We start from the raw sequence: 22,957 nt of genomic DNA on the forward strand, positions 1-22,957 counted from the left end.
CGTCATTTTATTACCTCATTTCGCCGCTGTTACTTCACCATTGTGTAGACGAAAGGAATTAATCAGACGGCCACGAGTATGGAAATCAGAAATCTCGGAGTGCATTGTCTTTTCAATCGGCAAATGGTTATTCTTACCCACGACTCGACAGACGTTGCAAGTGCCCGACGAACGAGGAACAAGACGACTCATTTTACGACGACTGCAAATAAAAACTAAAATTAATAATGATTATAGAAAATAAAAACGATATAGAAAGTTATCATGTAAATAATACGGTCTTTTTTTTTAGAAAAATCCTTCAAACGAAACAGTATGTTAGACATTCGAAAAATATTTTTTCCCTTGCTATTTACAACTTTATCTCATTTTATATTTCAAATTCTTAACTAAGGAATAAATTGAACTCTTTTTATTCGACATTATTTATAGAATAATTTAATAACGTTTTAGCGCGTGAAAATAAAAAATGTCAGATTAGCGGATTTGAAGTTGATTGAAAAATGCTAGACGATCGGTCGAGCGGTTCGTCGGGCAACTCGTTCCTCAGGTGAGGACGGTAACAGGACACGAGATCGCGCGGATGCTGGTGATATGCCGTTAGAGAACGAAGATTAAATATCGAAAAGTCTCTCGTGTTAAATATATCCTCCCTCCCCCTTCGGCCGCACTTTCGAGTCCGCTCTAAATAGGCCGACTGGAATCTCGACTCGTGCCGCGATTCGAAACGCATCTACGCATTCCGTTCCGAGTGACAAGTGCCTGGAGACCGAAACGCGTTGGTCCTGTCCCGCTGCGCTTAGTAAATAGTCCGAGCGTGACGCATAATAGCCGCGTCAAGCGAGATTACGGCACGATCACCGGTCTCGTGATCTCGACCTGTTCGTTGCGGCTACGTGAAAAGTTTCCTTACTGCGAGGAAATCGGCTCTTCGTGAAATCCACTTTTCTTATAAAGCAAAGGCGTAATTGTTGGCTACTAGTCAGCAGCTCGGTAGTACATTTGTTGGAAGTACATACATGTACGATATTACTGTACTATATTATATATTGCAATACGATGTTACGTGACGTTATACATTGTTGATGAATTTCCTTGATTCGATTTCGATTTCCAATTCGTTGTAAAATAAAAACACGCCACTGCGATTAATCCTTTCGCGCAGGAATGGATTTCAAATAATTGCTCGAAGCGATGCCTCTGTAATGCTCACGATTATCAGCTGATCTTCTCGATTATCCTCGTTTCTTCGATCGGACGCCAACGTCCGCAATTGGGGACACCGTTTTCGACGTCAAACCGGTCGATATTTGTTAAAATAGCTTCTTATTTCATTTTCATATTTGAATAAAACATTCAAAGGTCTTAATTCCGAGAAACATTTTTGTTAAAAGAAAAGTGGTAATTTTCTTTCTCCAAATGACACACTATTATATTTTTTATGATAGTGTTAAATATAGATAGACACACACAGATATTCTGTCTCTATTAGAGCGACGTGAGAGAGACATACAAAAACGGAACACTTGCCAGTGCTCCAGTTAACGGTTATCGTGTTACGATAATGCGATTATCGCGCATTAAAAGCTCTTTTGAACTTGACAGCCGCTACACACACGGCACATGGCATCGTGAGTCACGTGTATGTAAACGGTACCGTTCAACTGATTAAAATGATCCGCCGATGCTAGCCACTATCATTCCATACCGCTATGCCGTTACCACAGGAACACGTTAAAACTTATGCCTCCAACGTTCCGCAGACTGCTCCAGAACCGCGGTTTTAATGACAGCTTCTTTGGTAGAATTACACTCAACTTTCCCTTAAGCGGGATTTATATAAAGACCATCATTGTCGCTGCACTTTCTTTGCATTTAATTTTATGTCGTTTAATATCGTTTGACTTGATATTAACATCTAATTTTCAGTATTAATATCGTCTGTATCTAAATGGGCTTCTAAATATCTAAATTAAGTCCAATCGATGTTTCTTACCTTAAAAAAAATAATTTTTTAAATTAATAAAAGAATTCGTCATTAAACTTGATTTGCTATAATTTTTTTTATTGAATGTTCACATATATTGGGATTTATTTATGCTTACTGTCATTTTTGTTGGCAAAATTATTTTGCATAGTCGACTCTTCGCGTAATGGTGTCATCTAAGTTGAACGTGCTACATGTTCGATCTTTGACCATCTTCATTGTCATTTTACTTAGCGATTCACGAACATTGTCTCTTTATGCTTTTTCACTGGTGATTCACTAACAACGGTTTCGCATTAAACGGTAAGAATCGCTTTGTTCTTCCATGTTGGTTAACGTGCTTCAAGCACAGAACAAACGGCGGCGCATCCGGATTTCTCGATAAGTCCGATAAGACGTGTTTACTCATTACACGTTCCAATGCGTCGAAAATTGAACGCGTGTACCACGCGATCCTGCTTAAAGTCCTTAAACATATACAGAATTTTCTTAACTTTAAAATTTAATGAAACCGTGAATCACGCAAAGAGATAAAGATAAGAACAAATTATTTCCAATTATAACTACGGATATATTATAAATAATTCATTGCAGACGAGTTCTCTTCTTCGACGAGTCTTATGGGTTCGGCATTCACTGTACCGTGACTTCCTTACCAGTTCTCACGCTTTTCCCTACTCCGCGTCCCTCAAATGCATACGTTTAATAAACTGGGAGATATCACGAGACTTCGCCGCCGTTCCATACCTAGGCAATATCTGTATTTATCTCATTAGAATAATGATCGCCAGCTTGCCGGTCGATGTCAGCACTGTCAGCAACCGTTGCGCAAAGAACTAGGCGAAAGATAGGAAAGGGAGTCCAGATTCCTTTGCATTGATCGGCGAGCGGTAGCGCAATGAGTTTTCTGCAATCAATACAGATTGTGTTAATTTGCATTGAAATTTCTGGCGTATACTTAAGATAAATTTGATCACTTAGGAAAAATAGAACGTGCTAATAAACTACCTTAGTTATTAGTATCGTATGTATATTTTAGTTATATATTTTTTACTTTTAATAACATTTAATAGGCAGATTACTTTTCCGCTGGTTATTTGAAATTTAATTTTGCAACAAAATCCAACTTGCGTTTAAAGCTGATAAATTAATTTGGCTATAATTAATTTTTCTTAATTCCTCAAATAATTATACAGGTATAAAATATCTTTGAAAGATAATTTCCGCACTTGTGCATTATCTAAGATTTTCATGTGAACTTATTTTTGCAAAGTCATTCATGTATTAACGCTGAGAATTCTCACTGTCGTTTCGTTCCATTCAGCCATAATTATTTTGTTAACATATAATCGACGTTGAAGTTGTGAAATATATTTGTATATGTTGCTTTTGTTGCACAATCTTGTCGGGAACTAACGTAATATAACGTAACGATTTATACAATGAACGTAGCGAGACTCGGAATAAAATTGCACTCCAAACTTGTAGCGTGGAATGCGTTTCTACGTTGCTCATTACCTAAAATGAAAAAAGCAACATTCTCTTCCTCAAGACCAATGTAAATAATATGTGAAAAGCATCGTACATACACGTTTACCTCGACCCCGACTTCTTCCCGCAGACTGAAGGAGGAGAAGTTCTCGCGGGCAACGACTCGATTCACATCTCCCTTTCTCTCTCGTCTGCAAGACCGCTAGTTACTCTTGAAGCGGACGCGCTCCTGGCATACCTCGGGACTGACTCATGAACATGGTGTTTCAGCAAGTACAGGGACAGGCAACGACGGTGGCGGCGGCGGCGAATGAGAGCGTCCTTCGTCGGCACCACTCCGACGGGGACCATCGTGTGGTCCAAGGATGGTGAGCTCCCGCACGACAAGCGTGAACGTCACGTCCTCCGTTAACGGCGTGGCCGACAGCGCGGCAAACGGGTCGCGCGAAGACGAGGGCCGCGCGACCAACGGCGCCCGGGAGTGGAATCAGAGCGGGCCGCCCTCGCTCTCGATGTCGGTCGACTTGCACAATCTCGTCAGCTCGAATCTCACTGACTCGGGACGGTACTCGGCAAGCCCAGAGGACGACCGGCAGGCTACGTCGGTTACTTCCACGGCGATCAAAATTGGTTGCCACGACGAGGAAGAGAGCTACGAAGGCTTCGGTTCCGTCGAGGGTGACTCGGTGGACGACGGTCCAGAGTCGCCTGGTGGTAGCAGCTCCGCACCTTCACCAACTGGCACCAACTCGCACAGGTAACTTCTGCCTCTTTATTTCTTAAGCATTACCTTGTTAAACATACAGAGAGTAAAAATTACTTTACGGAATTAACAATGTTCTTTTCTATTAATTTATAGTTAGATAATATCTAATAAGATGCGACATATCTGGCATCTTATTTTTAAGTTAGTTATATTTAGTAATAATTAATAAAAATTTCGTAAATCGAATCGTGCAGTGACACATACTGCAACATTCAAAATCATTTTGTAATTCTAATCTAAGCAAGAAGAGAGCAAAAGCGAACTGGGCCTTCTATTATGTCAATTACTTCCTGCCGTTACTCGCTCGATACGTAACATCAGTCGCGGGAATATAGCGGGTTATTTCCGAAGCGGAATATACGGCGTAAATGCTAAAACATTCAAATACAGTATAATCTGAAGTGTGTCTGCATTTTTACGCTGGATGAGTTTACGTAAGAGTACACGCTGCATACAATGTCTATCACCTTGAAACAATACCGACTGATTTGCCATCTGCATGCGCAAGTCACACGAGTTACATAAGAATATTTACGAATTTTTAACAGTCGCTTTGTATTCACATCAACTTATTCTTGATTGCGACTTCCTTTTCAATCGCATTTCGTTTCCTATAAAAGTTAGTACATTAACGCGCGACTTTTACGCTAAATAAAATTGTTTTAGATTGGCATATACGCGTTCTATATGCAGTTTTCAAACATATCCCAAAAATATTTCAATAAAAGGAGAACACTCTTTACGCAAAATTAATACAAGACTAATTCCCATTTTAAACGAGTAAAGACTGACTTAAAGCCTTAACACAGGTAAAACATCTCAGTTATTCTTAGCGTTTTACATGCCGTTCAGTTATTCATGCGTGAAATGCATTCATCGAGTCGCCAACTCGTTAATACTACAGGAAAAATTCTGCCGACTTTGCAAAACGAAAACCGAATGATTGCCATTATGCTTTCTGATTTTACAGAAATCCGAGAAGTCCGAACTCCACAGTTGGAAGACATTCCTGGCTGCGGACATCATTACGAAGGACGCCTCCTTGGTAAGAAGAGCACTGTTGAGGAGCATTGCGTTCCGCTTGCGTTGCATGCGTGTACATAGGTACCTATATACGCGTGTAATTTCGTGTCTGAATTTCCGTCGAGGAGGAAACGCGAGACAATGACGGTTCCGTCGCGTCTCGGCGTTGGGGCGTGCGAAAAGAGCTTCGTGGGAAAGCGACTAACTGGCAACGTTAAATAACGTCGTTAATACTGTGGTCGAGATAAGAAACCTGTTAAAATTTCTTGAGACGTACCCGCGTATCTGCGGTCATCTTTCTACGCGAAATGACGGAAGTGGGTCCGCGCGGAGTCATTACTCAAACAGTCACTTCCTATTTTTGTGACGTTCGTTAAACGTAAAATCGAAATATTAAAGAGTTTAATTATTACAGTTCACAATACTTTCTTAACAGTAAAAATACGCTAATTTGATTCCTGCAATCTTAATCTGCTCGAAATAGCGGAACATTCAAAGTGTTGAATCATAAAAAAGTAGACTACTTTTCGGGTAATATAATGAAATGCGATATATAAATTTACAACACTCATGCATATGTGCATACTTAAAATATGTGTCGCGTAATTAAATTTGCACGCTACAATTAAACTGTTATTCCGTCGATATTTTGTACGATAATATAATATGATATTTAGCGGTATCGTATTCGTGGCTTCCTTTAGAAACTTGGCTGGTGATCAAGTACAAAGTTTGACCGTGAAATTTGGCACCGCGTGACCGTGGATAGAAACGCAATTGCAAACGAGTAATCTATAAATAATTGTCTTGCAATGAAACGTTAACAAAATGTCTTTGCTTTTATCCTTGCAGCTCGGGCAGGAAGAGACTCAGCAGCAACGCTTTAGCGAGGTAAGAAAAAATCACGTACTATTACTAAACTCTTGTCGATATTTTGTATGTAATAGGTAACTGTCAGTTTTCCAATTGATTGACGAGTGTACGCTTATTCTAACAATAAGTGCGATCTGCTTTCTGTTATCTCGCACTTCTTTTCAATATGCTCACGCGTGCAGGAGGAAACGAACATCTCGGACAAAAAAAAGTTTGTCGGTCGTAGGATGATGCCTCTGCATCAAGGCTAACAATTCCTGAAGTCATTCCTTTCACGGAACTCGCATCGACGAACTTTCTAAAGTGTGGGCGTGCTTCTGTTACGTTACTCATGTTCCATATCCGCGATTTACCTCGATATTTGCGTTTCCTTCCACGCTACTGTTCCAGCTACGTGTCTTATCCGCTTGCCAAAACGGAGAATGGAGGGGTTGAGATTCTACGGTCACGTTCGCCTAGAAAAAAATACATTACTTTAACCAAGTGTCACAATTAGGATTTTTTTTCTTTTTTATTTTTATAAATTAGAAAAGCGATCTTTTAATATCTCTTTAATTAGCAAAACTTTCACAACCTATTTCATTGAAAAAACTTTCACAAGTTATATTTGCTTAATAATTGCTCGCAATGAATTATATTATAATACAATTGCTTTTGTAATAAAAAAAAGATATCTCTTTACATATTTATCATGCATAATTTCTGAAATAACTTTTTGAAATTGTACGTAGGTACTATTAAGATTCGTATAGGAATAATTTTTATCTCGAGGTCAACGACTTTATCGCGGAATATTAAGAATTTTTCAACAAATGTTTACAGTCAGCTTTATCGCAGTGGCAGCTTTAACAGCACGGGAATGGGCTCAAATTACGATCCTACAGATGATGTTTATAGCGACGTATCTTTGGAAGACGTTATGGATCTCAGCCACAAAGTAAGTAGGACTTTCAATTGTTTAAGTTTTTAAACACTCACAAACTATGCTCATAAATATTAATAAACTTCTATCTTCACGTTACAAAACATTTTCATCTGAAATACGAAAAAGCGGAACGACGCGAACAGAGCCGCTACGTAAACGCAAAAATGCGTTTGTCATTTTTTGAAGAGCATCAGTTTCTCGCTTGGTCTTTTTAAAAGTCATATTCAAAACCTAAATTATTTGTGCTAGTCGCTTTATTTCTGTAACCTAGAATGTAAGGTATTTTCTCGAATTTGGGGAAATTCTAAGTTTATTGTCAATGTGCGCGTCACGTTCTCGGCGAACCTACGGTGCGCAAAGAAACTTCGACAGGAATCATCTGAATTCCGCGGTACAACCTTTTCATTCTGTCCCTTATCAGTTTTATCCTTCACCTCCTTACCCACCTTTTCCTCCGTACGATCCATACGCGGCGTATCATTATACTGGTTCGTTTTATCCAACACCCTATTGCGCCCATCAAGACGTTACTAAAGAAGAGCCCACGGGTTGGGCTTTATCTACTGTTGCTATTCTCACCTTTCTCGTGATCGGTTCACTCGTGATTGTTTATCGTTGCATCTCTCGAGAAACTCGCCGAAAAATCATCTCTTGGCTGCGCTCGCCCAGGCTTACACTGCAGGTAATTTGCCCTCTCGATTTTATTTTGCTGCCGTGAACCTGCAAACAATTCATTTATTAGAATCGTGAATTTAAATTCTTGTGATTAATTTTGATTTAATTATCCCACATAAGTATTTTATCTGTTATGAATAATGTCAGTACTGGGTATCAACTTTTCTCTGCAGGAATTAAAGTTACAAGTTTATCATGTATATATATATATCCTATAAAATTTCAAACAGTTATGACTTTTTCCGCCCTTATTGCACAGGGCGAGGACTGAGTCCCGCAAAGACGTCGATTTCTTTGAAGCATTCGCCCTGATTTTGTCCGTCTTTTCGGCTCGTGCAGACTGCGAGGGCGGAAACCACGCGAGACGCGGCTCAGAACTATCCCGTAGAATTTCTCCAACTCATTGAACGGAACGAAGATCACGGTACTTCTCGCGAAGGTCACAAGGCATCCTCTTCGTTAACCGACATAGAAATAAAGACGTTCGTAAATCCCGTCTACGAGAACGACGATAGTGACGAAAACGAAAACGACGAAGACAAGAACGAGCAGTGCGAGATCGTGAAAGATACCGAGAGATTTCGGTCGATTCACCGGTATTTCCATTTCGAGAAGTGATTACGATAATGAGAAACCATCGAGAACTTTAAATAGCCTATTTAAATGAAATGAAGAACGATGTGATCGAATGAATAACTATTCAACTATCATCTAGAGCAAGTAACAATTTTTTTTGACGAGAAAAACGTTTATATTACGAGTTTATAATTATTGAATTAGTATACTTTCGATGAATTAAGTTTATATAATAAAAAAAGATATTAAAAAATTTTTTACGATATTTTAAATTAAAGAAACAAAAAAAAAGATTTTAAAACTTAAACGTTTAAAATTGCATCAATGAATAATTGCTAAACAACTGTAAAATTAAACATAAATGATGAACGGTACAATTACAGTTAGCAAAAGTGATAGCAATATTTTTTATTCTCATTAAAATTATACTAATTTTGATATCTGATGTACTAATTCCGAAAACACGATGTATAGTTCTGTTACACGCGAATACTTTATGTACCATAGATAATTTCGTGTGAGCGGAACGTGTGCCTATCGTGTCGGATGTAGAATGGCGACGTTGTCACGATGGGTCGTCAATTAAATTGGCAAGTTTGCGTGTGAGCCCACGAACGGATCGTAGCGAAAGATGAACGCTCGTCCAAGTAATTTACGTGTGGAACGAGACCCGACCTGGTTCGAAGCAATTACGTTGCAAGCGGAATCTCAGTGGATAAAAACGTGAACGATCCTTCTTTTTCGTTCAACTAAAGATTTAGTCACCATCGACAATATCCGCTTCAGCACCACGACAAATACTTTCGGAAATAACACGGAAGGAAATATGGTCCGTCAAGCGCGAACGACAATTGTATTCGCGTGGAGGGGCTGGCCTTTCGTGAGTTTTCTGCTGATCACGGGATGGATCGCTTATCTAGGGTACATAGTGTTCGAGAGGTGGACATCGGAAACGAGGTGACCAAGCAAACAGTTCTCGGAAATTTCATGTCTGCAAAAAAGAAGACATAATATAGTTGATACACGTCAAGCGTAAATTATTAAAAAAATATTATTTAATATTTTAAAAACCGAAGCTCTCTTTGGTTATATCTTTTTAGAAACTACCCAACAGTTCGTAACGATCGAATATAAGTCTATAAGAGGCGGAGACTAGAGGATTGACAACCCCCGAACGCGCGCGCCCTTTACACGTGCGCACGTGTAGCGCGTGCGTGATTGTGTAAATGCAGAATTGAACGCAGCAGGCAGCCGCTTGTGTTCCATCATCGTATAACTTTGACGTATAACGCGTTCGTGCGCTGACACACATCCCAGTGATGCAATGGATAGTTGGGACGGGTTGGTCCGGGAAAAACGACTGTTTCTTTTACGTCGACGTGCAAAGAATTGTGTGGAATGCAAATAGCAGTCGCGTGTACGCCTGGTAGGTTTGGAGGCGTGTATTGCTTTTTTATCGGTGAACGTGCTTATCGAGGTGATATCGCTTGCACTCCACAAATGCTACACAAGTCCAATCGAAGTACCATGTCACGGCACAGCACATGTGGCGGGAGATATTCTGTGGAAAAAGAGGAAATTGAAAAATCCAAGTGTACAAAATCTAGTAAGCGAACTAATCGTAAAAGACACAAATTGGCAATAGATTTGTCCAGAGGATCTAAAATAATCTCTTATTATTTTAGAGACAATGTTTGTAGCTACCGCTTTCGAAGTTTATTCGACTATTCAAAATTTTGTGTAAATTACTTTGTTTAGTTTCTATTGCCAATTTGTCATTGTATTCTGTTAGTAGATTCTATTATATTTCTATTAATATTCTATCGATAAAATGTAATAGACATTTTCAAAATTTGTTCACGAGATATTTGGGGGTTTAAAATTAATTGGAAGTTGTTGAAGCGTTTTCTATTTTGTGCCGTTTCTGCACAGCTCGTTTAAGGTATATAGTGTCAACGGTATGCAATAAAAATACCTTACGTATGTAAATTGTATACGTAATGTGTCGATCAATATTATGAAATATTTCATGATAATGCTTATATACTTGAAATATTCAACGGCTTCAATAGACATTTCTATCCGACAGTATAGTATACGTTGAGAAAAGAGGAAAAACGTTCGAAAACTTCCGTTGAGTTAGATATCCAGAAATAAACCGCGTGACGATTATCGCAGAAAAGATATCTTCGTCGGAAAACTTAATGGGAACATCGATTTCCGTCCCAACGGCAACGTGTCGCGTCGGCAACACTTTTCTAGGTGGGTGTCAGAGAACGGGCTAGGTCGCGTTCGTCGTAATTCCGGTCTGGCCGACTACGAAGTTAGCTACAACGTGGTATAGAGCCTACAAATAGTCTTGGCGATGACTACTCCCCAGATTCGCCAGACTCGAAGTGGGCGATCAGAGATAGAGGTAGCAAGAGAGAGAACGATAAACGTGAGAACGAATAGGAGATTCAGAGTATATTCCTGGCACGTAGAGTTACCTAGGACGTGGTGGAAGTGCGCGTGACTCCGACGCGGAAAGGAAGGACCCGGAGCGCATTTTCGATGCGCGTTAGCGCGGCGCGGCCGCACGTCGCAGCGCGGGCGACGGCGACGGCGACGACGAAGGAGGAGCCCGCGCGGGGATGACGAAGAGAAGTGCTCGGCTCGCGCGATACGTGAGGCGATGACGTGACGCGATAAACACCGAGCGACCGGGCCTGAACACGAACGCGAGGGCGACGCGCGCCTCGACGATGGAGCTGAACTTTTGCGAGGAGACAATCGACGGCCGCGCGTCGTTTTCCGGGGAGGGGCCATCCTCCGGGCCCGGCGCCGGCCTCGAGTACGATCTGTGGGAGGGCCAGTTCCAATTCGTGGGACAACAATCGCCGACACGTAGCCACGAGCGACAGCAGCCTCGTCGCCGTGGGCACCGGCTCAACGAGCAAGTAAGAAGAACGTGACGCGGGAAGCATTTCATAACTGCAATTTTCAATTCATTATGTGTATAAATCATTCGAAATTGAATGAGTCTGAATGACATGAATTCTTCCGCGTGGAAGCATAAAATAACTTACTGCATGTTGTAGAAACTATTATTGCGTATCTGTTCTCTGCGAAGGCTATTCTCGTGCGTTCTCATCATCGGAACGTATATCTAGCCGGAGGACATGTATCTCTTTCCGCGCTGTAGCGATGTTATGCGCTGCAAATTCAACATTTTGTTGTTAAGTGTAAAATCATACATTATACAAAAATGGCAATAATAACAAGGCTTATGCGATATTACATATATTTTTTTTAATTACTAACGCTTACGAGGCGTATCAGTCTGATTATCGTTATCGCGATACTCTTCGATGAGTAAAGGTAGTGACAAGTATTTCCAATCGTGGTGTGTAAAATGTTACGCGCAGTGTAACTGCAAAATTTATCGTATACGGGATATGAGGCGTGAAGGTGAGGGACTTTAACTTACTTTCTTGGGCTCCAGTGGTGCGGGCTGTCCCAGTAAAGAGATAGAAAGGATGTAAGTAGGTTCCATTGATAGCCATATCATTGATAGTTGCGTCGACGTGGGCACGCTCTCAAAGGAAATGCGCGTTTCCCTCAAAGTACTTTCTCCGCCCGCTTCCTCGTCTACGTAACCGCTATTCGTGGATTTCCAGTTGATCGGTACTCATGATCGACAACCCTTTGTCTTCTCTGTGAGCCATTAAATTTTCCATTCTCGACATGTCGGCTTCTTGGTATTAAAATGCTGTTCCAGATTTATTTACTGCTTCATGCTGTGAAATAAAATATATAATAAATGCATATTCATGTCTGAACATGTTTTGCATATTCTTAATCTTAAAAATAATACACAACTGTATCTAAGAGATTAACTTCATGAATTTTATTTTTTTATAACATCGTTAAAATTTATTTCAATTTATATTATCTTAGAAATCTTTTGCTCTGGAGAGCCTACAGTGAGATGTAAACGCGATTACTTAGATGTGTTCATGAAAGATAAAAATCTTTTTAAATGTCACAGGTTCAAATGATTCAAGAACAAATGGATGCCTTAGCGGACACTAAGTCGGTCGGTGAGGAAAGGTACGCTCGAGCGAAACAGGAAAATGCAACGTTACAGGCGCGCATATTGATGCTCGAGGAAGCAGCCAAAGATGCGGAAACGAGGGCTGAAGAGAGGCTTCAAGTGAGTAGCTCAATGTAAACGGCTGAGATTATTCATTAAACAGTTTAATATTTATTAAAAAGGGAATAAAATTTTTAAAACAAAAGTATAAAGTAACAATTTTCTGCAAAAATACTAATTATACACTTCTTTTATGAAAGTTGTGAAATTATTATAGTTAATTGAAAAGATTACTTTTCGCATCATAGACCGAGCAAAGAAGACATCGAGAACTGAATAGTCGCTTGGAACGTGAGCGTCAATTGCAGTTGGAAAACTATGCCATCAAGTTGCAAGCGGCGGAGGTAGACAGTTCTAGTTTGCGAGAGGAGATTGCGCGAATACGCGAACAGCTTGAAAGAGCGAGGGCGGATAAGACGCGGCTTGAGAATGATCTTCGAGAAGCCAGAAGGGAAGCGGACGCCGCGCGCGAAAGTGAACGTCATGCGATAAGTCGAGCTAACGAAGCTCATCATATGCTTGACGCCATGAAAGAGGAACTTTCGTTACGGAATGAGGATCAGCAAAGAATCGAGGAACTGGTGCAGCAAGTGGCTCAACTTCAAGCCTTCAATAAAAGTATGTTTATCGCAAATGTTAGTCCGCTTAATCTTTCTAAACATCACAACGTTTTTATTATGTGAAAAATTATGTGAAAAATGTATACTATTTTGATTAAAACGTGCAAAATTATTCTTGACAAAACTTTGTTTTCAGACTATCTAATTATCGTTGTATTATTGTGACTATTGTAATATTTGGTTTGTAGGCTTGGAAGAATCTCGGGACGAATTACAAGCTGCTGTGGCATTGCAGGCAGGCCGTGAACTTTTAATGCTGAATCCTTGCAACAATAATGCCGAAAAAGGCCCTAGTCTCGCCGTGGAATTATTAGCCGGCATGAATCCCGACCAGGTATTTTTTTAAGACCGACGAATTTATTAAATAAATTTAAATTGACAACATTAAACATGAATATAAATTAAATGAATTTATTGAACGAATAATATCGATTTCTTTTGCTTTACAGATAGACGGTCAAGGGGAATTTAACGAACCATGCACGATGGCTGAAGTACGTATTAAAGTGAATTTAAACTTACACGATTGCAACATCTAGTATTTGAGAATTTGATTAATTTTTATGTATCATGTTACAGCTGAAACAAGCCCTGAAAGAACAGCAAGAAGTGAACACGCAATTGAGAACATACATCGACGGGATATTATTAAATATCGTGGAAAATTATCCGCAATTGTTAGAAGTCAAGCAAACGCACTGAAACATAGCGCGCGTAATCTGTTATTAGATTCTATTCGAATACTTTCGAGGCAGTTGTACGTTAACTTTCTTCGTTTCGATCAAGGAAGACTGGAGTTGCCTAGAACTTTGCCTACTATTTTTATATATAACAATATTTTAGAATATTAAATTTTTCGCTTTGAAGCGGAAGTCAATTTTAATGAAACTTGAGCTTTTTAAGGCGACAGAAAAGCGAGAAACCTTGAAAGACGTCCAAAGAATTTTGCTGCAACTTAGGCGTTTTCGAAATATCTCAGAGGTGCGTTCGAAGACATTTTTCTATTATCAAGGGAGATTGAAAGTTAGTACTTGAACGTTTGAGCTCTAGGCAGCAGCCGTCTCCTAACATCAAGAGAAAAAAAATTAAGCGATTAATACAGTCGCAATGTGGGCAACGATATAAAAGGGAGAAATACCTCTGTTGATGTTAATTATTTATCTGAGACGTTCAACATTCACGAATCTTCGAGCCGTACTTTTCCACTGCCGCCAAGTTTCGTCGTATCGGTATCATCATCAGGATAATGAACGAATCTTGATTGCGCCTCTCGGACTCCCTGAATGTCGTTGATTGACTTTCGTCCTGCAATACACGAGATTGTTCAAGTATTCGTCCACACGGTCAGTGTAAGATTGACATTTACCTAATAAATGAATGTGTATGTACACGTGTTATGCGACAAGGGAGATAATGTGACTGCATGTGTCGCGGAAAACTGTGATGCATTATAGTACCTTTTAATTAAAAATTTGTGTCTTGGCGACACGCGATCCTAATACGGACAACCTTGTACTTTAGAACTTTATACTGAAAGCTAGTAAAATTGCAATTAAACATAACATTATATTTTAATACACGTCGTTTCGCCTCCTTTCCCCCTGTCCAAGGTTTCTACTCGAGGAAGCTATTGACTTGCTTCACCAAGAATATTAGCTTTCGCCGAGATAAACTCGAAAGGTTTCCTTTTACATTTTTATAATCCTCTTACCTTCAGAAAACTGAAATTTTCTCGGGAGTAAAAATACGAGCGGGACCCCACCGTATCTCTTGATCTCGAGTGTATTATCTCGAAGCAAGTTTCATGCAAATTTTTTTAGCTCCGAGAAAAACTTGGTGCGAGCCGTTACGCTCGCCATCTTCGCCACCAGCCAATCGGATGGGAGTCAACCGACATCGAGTCAAACGTCCCGTTTTTCAGTAGTATCACGCGAAATAATATTCTCGTTTCATTTCGTAACTGGTAACAACAAAAATATGGGGTACTTACATAAATGTCGAGGTGCACGCGTACAATGCCGATTTTTGCTTTTTCTCTCGTCTTTTCGCCGTCCGTGGTCGTTTTTTGCACCGGCTATCGGCGATTTTCATCGATATTGCATATAGCGTTGGCGCCATCGATAGACGTTGGCGCACTCAATCCAACCTAACCCGCATCACAAGAGCGCGCTGATGTCGCGACCAGTGTCGCGGACGGGGGGGAAGGGGGGAAAGCTACCGCTGGTGTCTTCGTCGAGGAGGAGCAGAAGCGAGCAGCCGAGAAGTTCAAATGTTGTGTCGCGTGCAACGTCTGCGCTTGGCCAGCGAGCAACCGGACAGATCCATTTCGCGCCTGCCCGGTTACCCGGCCGCACGTCGAGCTTAACCGCGGCGGGACCCACCAATTAGTCGTGTTTGCGCGCTGATGTGACGACTCAACGCCGAAATCTGTTACGTTCCGGGCGGCACGGACACCGAGGAGATCCATGTAATTCCGCATTCCTCCCTTTGCCACTTATGTCACTCGAACGGATTTTTAATAGGCGAATTAGAATTTAATTAGAAACACGCATTGATCTCGGTTACGTATTGTTGATAGAGTCCATTTGGTCACCAGTGGAGTCTGGGTTTTCAGGTTGTATTTATCCATGTGCCTCTCATTATGGTAACTGTCTTTTGCATAGATGAAGCTGTTTGGCTGGATGCTGGTAGAAAGGTTTATTAACGAAACGGCATGCTTGTAAGAGTCTGGCCGCGCACCGTCACGTGGGATGAATGAGGAAGAATTATTGAAACGGTCTGCCGCAGAGCGCGATAGGATTTTCAGTTGCTATGACCGTGGACGGGAGGGCGTCGAGATTGATGCCTGGGAAGACCCTGCCTTTGAGGTTTATCACACTACGGATAGATATGGATTCATACAGTATGCAAATAAATTAAAATTTTTATTGTTAAAATTATAATTTTATTTATAATTAATTATAATTTATTGTTAAAATTATAATTGTTTAACTTTCGTATTTAATTATATGAGATAACTGGAGTTCCTTGCATTTTTAGCGATAAGAGACTACCGCAGAAGCTGGATAGGGATGAGGTTAAGCTGAAGCGTGTGGAAATGGAAAGAGTAAAGAAATGGGAGAAGATGACGAAGCAATGGGACAGTGCCTCCACCAAAGAGAAATTGCGGCGTAGAATATGTAAAGGAATACCTGACAGATTTCGTGGCCAAGTCTGGGCCCTGCTTCTAGGCATAAAAAATCTGAAAAGGGAGCAGGCGGGCAAGTATGAAGAGATGCTGCAGTTGGCACGCCAATGGTCCACAGAGATACGGCAGATTGATGCCGATGTCGCCAGACAATACAGAGATCATATTAACTATAGGTGCAAATACTGCAAAATAAATATATTAGTACGCGCCATTAGAAGGCATGCATTTTAATAAAAAAGTTGAAAATATGTTAATAATTTTTTTAGAGAGAGATATAGCATAAAACAAAAGTCCATGTTTTATGTACTCGCCGCTTACAGCATGTACAACATGGAGGTAGGGTATTGTCAAGGAATGTCTGTATTAGCTGGTCTCCTGTTGCTTTACATGGACGAGGAAGACGCTTTTTGGGGCCTTTCTGTGTTACTTGCCGATCAAAAATACAGCATGCACGGTTAGATATCCTTTTTCATATTAAAATAATTTTTTAGCGATACGTTTTTCTATAATTATATCATATACTCTTTAAAACATATATTTAAAAAAATTATCGTCCACAGGTTTTTGAATAAACAATAAAAATAAAAAAATGTATTAAATCCTAAATAAATGTATCATGAATTAAAAAAAGCACAATGTAGGTTTTAAATGTTAAAGGTCGATCGTATTTTCGAACCTTTGGACGGTACTGATATTTATATTAATATTAAAGTTTTTTCATGTACAATATGTGTTACAGGCTTTTATGTCGATGGATTTCCAAAATTAAATCGCTTTATAGAGCACCATGACAAGATAATGAACAAATTTTTGCCGAAGCTGAAACGGAAGATGGATAAATGTGGCTGCGATTCCATACTCTATGCATTAAAGTGGTTTTTTGTTGTCTTTCAGGAAAGAGTAGGTTTTTTTTTCACTTTATGGTATCTTATTACACTCTTTAGTTTTATTTAACATTTTTTTATTATACTTTTTTAGCACTTAACTTTTTATTGTACGTTATATATAGCAACTGCTTCAAATACCAAATATTTTTACTGACGAGCTGACTCAACAAATTTTACTAAAAATTTTATAATTTTATTGTAATTTAAAAAAAGCCTATTAATGAATGCACTCGTAAAAATATGTGTATTGTGTAATATTAGTGAACGTTTATATTCTTAAGTATTAGTGATATTAAAAAATTAATCTATATTTTGTAGACTCCTGTTAGTCTCGGTCTTCGTATTTGGGACATATTTCTGTTGGATGGTGATCGTATATTGCCGGCAATGGCGTATACCGTGATGAAACTGCATAAGCAATATCTGATGCCGATGGAGAGCCTTGATGAATTCTGCAACTATCTGCAAATTAAGCTGGAAAAAGATTTCCGTTTTGATGACGACACCGTGATAAGTGCGATGGAGCGCAATATGGAAGAGTTAAAGCGTGCCAAATTAGATTACCCGGGTAGCCCGTTGCCGCACGAATTGCCCCGTTATCCGTTTGGCACTTTCCAGGAACCTACATTTACCAGCAAGGTATTGCTAGAATATAATTTTTTGGCTTTTTATCGGCAGATAAATATTAACAATATTTTTTTGACAATAACGTTGTATTTTTATTCGTCTAATTTCTAATAAATTATTAAATATTACTTCTTTTAAAGTAGAATATTTCATAACGGAGTTTTATTTAAATATAATCGATAATTACGCGTTCAGTTATTTTTGTTAAAAAATAATATAATAAGAAGCACCGCATTAAAGTATAGACAGTTTAACTTTGCAATATTATTCACATTATTGTTTTAACGAATTACAATACAGGAATTTTTTACAGTAAGTATGACAATATATTTGCGATCAAAGCTTGATTATTAAAAAAATTAGTTACGAATAATGTTTCAAAGTTTTTGATTAATTTTGCTGTGATAACATACTCGTTATATTTATTAGGTTGGAAGGCGAAGCGAAGAATTTAGCGAAGCTCAACATGTAATGCGAGAGTCTGTGGTGCAGCGCAGGGACATGGCACTGATCGACGATGGCAGGGAGAGTACGACGCCTGTCGAGCCGACCAGTGGCCTTGGCGGTGAGTTTAGAGATAGCTGCGATACGTTATACGATAGCACAGACAGTATTTTGCGCCTCGAGCACGGCAACGAGTCCGAGAATGAGGATGACACCGACTCAATCGTCCTGACGGTTATCTACAACACTAGACTGTGAGCGGAGCGGTGCTTCGTCGCGACGAATATCGCGGCGTGATAAAAATTTTGCTCAATGAGATCTTATAAGAGTATATAGTTTGTAGACCTTTCTTAGAAAGAACCTTTATCATGATATTAAAGCAGAAGGAATATGTTTTGTTAGGTAGCACGTAATCGTACAAATGATATATACCACAGTTCTGTATGGAAATGGTACTGGAAATATTAACAGAATATTTTTCTATGTGAAATATCACAAGTAGTATGTTAATTTGCGCTGTTACTTCAGATAATGGAACGGTTATTCGAAAGAGAATAGAGAGTATAATATATGCAATTGTGTTTATACATGCATTTCAGGAATGCGCTCAGAAGATAATTTATTAATCTTATATAAATTTTTTTTTTTATCTTTTCATATATGTTGATGCTTAATAAATGTGTCAAAATTAACAAAGCCAAGTCTTATATGATTTAACACACTTTATCCATGCATGCAACTCAGCATATCCTGCATTATTAGAATCGATTTGAACATAATTATTCACCCTGTTTGAATTTTAATATTAAAGTTATGGTACGTTTTTTATGCACTTATATTTGAATAAATAAGAGATTCATTTTTCATACAACCGTTATATAACCATGAAGCATTTTTATGGAACACAATCTTTAATAATTTTCATTTCTTGGAAGTATTTTGCATCATATTTAACAACACTGCATCGTTTTAAAAATCGTATTATTAACAAATTTGATATCGTGTATTGATTATATGTTAAATAACTGCGTCACTCTGCTATTAATAGAAATTTTTGTATGCATATAAATTGATTTATCGACGTATATCGTAAAATGTATCTAACCGAAGGCTCTGTGTTCGCAGGAAGCAAGTTCTCCTTCGATCCGAGTCTCGACGAAAACGCGTCTCCCAATGGCTCTCGTCGATCATTAGCCGAAACATCGGTGACATCGACGGCCGATTTATCAGTGTTTAGTTCGGCGACACGTTCTCAGGCTCTAGACAATAGCCTGGACACCCAGAGCAATATCTCGAACGCGAGCTCGGGCAGCGGCGGTCTACCAACGCCGCGGGCGACGCCGCATCAACCCAGTCCGGACGTGGTGCGAATCTATGTCCCGTACACGTCGCCCACGTATACGTCGTCAGCGGTGGCCTCTTACAAGGATGACCTGCCGCGCACATTGCCCCGCTCTCTTGATACCAACAAGATCCGTATTCGTGTCGACCCAGATCAGACACCGATTGTTGAAAACCTGAAACCGTTCACGCTGGAGAGCCCGGAAGTGGAGCTGGATTTAAAGTAAAAGTGAGTCGACCGAGCTAATACGCGAACGTGAAGTCGTAAATGGCCGTGATGTTCGTACTATAGTTTTGGCGTTCTGGAAGTCGTGCATTCCTGATCAAGAGAAAAGCAATATCATGACGTTAAAGTCTTCTTTTTTAGTAATTTTTTAGTATTGTCGCATATTATTAGAATATTTTTGTAAATTATTTTTAGTATACTATATACTATTTATTTTTTTTATCTGTTTTAAAAGTAAAATAATTAACTCGAGTTTTTTAAAGAGATATACATTAAAGATTTAATCTGAAAATGAAAACAGTTGTAAATCGTGAGATAATTCGAGTGTTTTAAAGAAAGCTGCGCGACTTCTGGTATACCCTGTGTATCCTGCAACATTCTGTATGCGACGGGAAAAGCAATGACAAATACAAAAAATATTGAATCTCAAGAGATCTCTTTATAGAAAGCGTCAATTGATGAATTAAAATATAGAAGTGAGAAAAACAACATTAACACGATGTACGTTTTTAGGACGTAGTCGTCTTAAATACTTATTACTACAATATAATCTTTGATATTCGTTATTCTTATTACATTTCAATTGAAAAAGAATGTTGTGAAATTATAAGAATTAATTGTATCTCAATTTTAAAGAGAATCTATAAAAAAAAAAAAAGAATCGACAATGACATTCCACAACTTATGAAGGTTTAAAAAGATTGAAAATATAAATGTTTCAATTTAAGAGATGTCATACAAAACTTATAACACTTCAATTTCTGAAGATTGAAACGAACGAAGTATTGTCGCTGCATTTTGGCCTAATTTACGTTTCATGAATGCGTCCTTACGTAGTATTTTTTCATAGCAAGAATAAACGAAGCAATACATCCTTTACTGATACCGCCAAATGATGCAATAAAATAGAAAGTTTAGCTTATTATCTCTATTATCTCTTTGTGCATAATCATTGAACGGCATAATTCTTATTTGCTTTTTAGTTGCGTGGTAAAAACAGAATGTCTATTTTGAATATTGATGTTCCAAATGTAGTCGTATTGCTACACTTATATTAATGTTATAGAATATCTAGTTATGAAAAATATTTACTGCTGGTCGATATACACTTACATACTACATTGTCACGATATCATTACAATTTTTTTATTAATTTATTTAAACAAATTATTTTGGCAATTACATAATGCCATTATTATTACATGACGCTTGATCTTACGGGGAATGATGCATATATCCGATTTTGTTCTTAAGCGATTTGCACAAAAGGACGAACAGAACGTCCATACATTTCCTATTATATAGCACTTCCCATTCATTTGCATAATAATCTTCTAAGATAAGACAATGCTTCGTTTATTCGTGTCATGTTCATGATTTTCACGTGTATTTATCACGCAGTCTTATTTGAAGTTATTTTATTTTGGTTCCTACAAAAAAAAAAGAACTCTACCACAGTGTATTAGATTGTTATAATTAAAGCGCAGAAGATCCCGCTGTATATAAAACAAAAATGTACCTAGAAGCAAATTGGTTTTTTTTACATGACTACTGTAAAGAATTGAGTTTTGTTAGATAGATATATATATGTAATCGGTAATATAAATCTTGTTAAGCTCTAATATAATCGAATTTTGTAACGTAGCTTAATAAGAAAATAGATTTGTCTCTGGATGTGATGCGTTTCGCTACTAAAATTTCTAATCAGAATCTCGATTCGAATGATTTAATTTTGTTGAATTTACCAAGTGTTATATTTGAGCGACGACGATTGATCTTACGGGCAATTGTCAACTGATAAACGAATTTATTAGTACACTTTCTAGTGGTGGAGAATACAATGTACCGCTTATGCGCTCACGAGCCAATTATATCTGCCTGTCCTTGAAAGGAAAAACTACTCATACTATTAAGTATTATGCTGCCTTGGTAATATCTTTTTAACTTAAGTTGTTCTCATTTTCTGTCTCTCATTTTTTCATTTTCTTGTCTCGCAATTTGTATGTTGTAAAAAAAAAATACTTTTGTACATACGATGCATAATACATATTTAAAGAACGAAATGGAAGAAATGGAATAAGACTTTACGTCAAAAAGTGAATAAAATTCCTCAGTAGTCGAGTTTAAGCTCTTCGTAGTAGAATGTGAATACTGAACAATTTCTTATATGTGCTGGACTGCGAAATTTGTATTATTTTGTAAAACATCGCGTTTGAATGTGTGTAGTTTGCTTTCCGATATTTCGCCAACATTCCTGAAAATGCGCGTCGTACTTTCCTCGATGTACATACCCTTGCGGATAGAGAGCCTAACAAAGTTGTCTTCATGCGTAAGAGGCAGTGTTGATAAAATAAATATTAAATGTTGATCGTCCGGATCTTTATCGTGTTACACAAGAATAGGTTGATAAAATTAAAATATAATCTATCACAAATTTCTTTCTAATTATTTGTGACGCGATTCAGAACAGTTGTAACAGCGATGGCCTTATCTTGCAATTAATTCAATGAACAGACACTTCACGATCGCGCGAGATATTAAGCCAGATTAATTCGGATGCAGTTTTTCATTTTATTATGTTCTTCAAGTTAAACTGTCTTATAGAGACAAGCTATTTCTGATAGTGTAAAATAATGCAATATCTTGCCAGGCTATGACACAATAATGTAATAAAGAACTAGTGAAAAAATTGTTAAACAAAATAGATGTAGCGCTGATCGATGTTGCAACGCGTTCATGTAACTTGCTTGAAAAAATCAAACTTGATGTAACCAACCGAGTCATTAGAAAGAATGTATTAATTAAGAAATTTTACAAAAACATACCAGAATTGTTATGTACTGATCGATCAATAACTGTGACCGACAATGCTGATAATACCTATCACGTAGTTACAAATTTCAGATAATTCGCGTTTCTCATTAATTACATTTTATCTGATAGAATTATATAATAAACAAATTTGGTAATTGGTATTAATACCTTGTTAACAAAATGCGCGATGGTCCCTGTCGTGTACAACGATATTCGTTTCGTGTTATTAAATTATATTTACGTAACTTAATTTTTAAGAGGCGATTTCCCGTGGACAAAGCAATGATCAATTATCTCTGCATTTATCCAATTGTAAGCGAAACGATGAACTTCGATAAATATATAAAAATACGATAA

At 38.3% G+C, this 22,957-nt stretch overlaps 2 protein-coding genes and 1 long non-coding RNA gene across 4 annotated transcripts; 2 read left to right on the forward strand and 1 right to left on the reverse strand.

The window, feature by feature from the left end:
* Positions 1-3,338: 3,338 nt before the first annotated feature.
* On the reverse strand, positions 3,339-12,083 carry LOC139104934 (uncharacterized). The gene is made up of 6 exons (XR_011546102.1): positions 11,786-12,083; positions 11,385-11,512; positions 7,645-7,785; positions 6,494-6,595; positions 3,577-4,268; positions 3,339-3,505 (listed from the first exon to the last, which is right to left on the reverse strand). It is a non-coding gene; the product is annotated as an uncharacterized lncRNA (long non-coding RNA).
* Nuf (rab11 family-interacting protein nuf) lies at positions 3,844-14,646 on the forward strand. 2 transcript variants are annotated; one of them, XM_070660698.1, is made up of 9 exons: positions 3,844-4,235; positions 5,215-5,289; positions 6,120-6,158; positions 6,963-7,077; positions 12,347-12,511; positions 12,700-13,069; positions 13,260-13,405; positions 13,521-13,565; positions 13,651-14,646. In XM_070660698.1, exons 1-9 carry the CDS (start codon positions 3,844-3,846, stop codon positions 13,771-13,773), a joined length of 1,470 nt encoding a protein of 489 aa, XP_070516799.1. In that variant the 3' UTR covers positions 13,774-14,646. The 2 variants fall into 2 exon arrangements, with proteins under 2 accessions (XP_070516799.1, XP_070516800.1); XM_070660699.1 differs by lacking the exons at positions 3,844-4,235; positions 5,215-5,289; positions 6,120-6,158; positions 6,963-7,077 and adding an exon at positions 7,099-7,747.
* A 622-nt stretch (positions 14,647-15,268) lies between these two features.
* On the forward strand, positions 15,269-20,447 carry Rn-tre (Related to the N terminus of tre oncogene). The gene is made up of 8 exons (XM_070660696.1): positions 15,269-15,538; positions 15,735-15,973; positions 16,111-16,434; positions 16,528-16,715; positions 17,001-17,161; positions 17,467-17,787; positions 18,205-18,340; positions 19,345-20,447. Exons 2-8 carry the CDS (start codon positions 15,822-15,824, stop codon positions 19,785-19,787), a joined length of 1,725 nt encoding a protein of 574 aa, XP_070516797.1. The 5' UTR covers positions 15,269-15,538; positions 15,735-15,821; the 3' UTR covers positions 19,788-20,447.
* The last annotated feature ends 2,510 nt before the right edge of the window (positions 20,448-22,957 follow it).

The sequence above is a fragment of the Cardiocondyla obscurior genome, linkage group LG08, assembly GCF_019399895.1.
Source record: "Cardiocondyla obscurior isolate alpha-2009 linkage group LG08, Cobs3.1, whole genome shotgun sequence".
In the NCBI taxonomy this organism is placed as follows: domain Eukaryota; kingdom Metazoa; phylum Arthropoda; class Insecta; order Hymenoptera; family Formicidae; genus Cardiocondyla; species Cardiocondyla obscurior.

Excerpts from the sequence above, each read along its gene's own strand:
- Nuf (XM_070660698.1), top strand. The coding sequence starts at position 3,844 with ATGGTGAGCTCCCGCACGACAAGCGTGAACGTCACGTCCTCCGTTAAC. Across the intron at positions 6,159-6,962 it reads AGCAGCAACGCTTTAGCGAG|TCAGCTTTATCGCAGTGGCA; the intron begins GTAAGAAAAAAT and ends AAATGTTTACAG. Across the intron at positions 13,566-13,650 it reads AACCATGCACGATGGCTGAA|CTGAAACAAGCCCTGAAAGA; the intron begins GTACGTATTAAA and ends ATCATGTTACAG.
- Rn-tre (XM_070660696.1), top strand. The coding sequence starts at position 15,822 with ATGAATGAGGAAGAATTATTGAAACGGTCTGCCGCAGAGCGCGATAGG. Across the intron at positions 16,716-17,000 it reads TCAAAAATACAGCATGCACG|GCTTTTATGTCGATGGATTT; the intron begins GTTAGATATCCT and ends TATGTGTTACAG. Across the intron at positions 18,341-19,344 it reads GCCGACCAGTGGCCTTGGCG|GAAGCAAGTTCTCCTTCGAT; the intron begins GTGAGTTTAGAG and ends CTGTGTTCGCAG.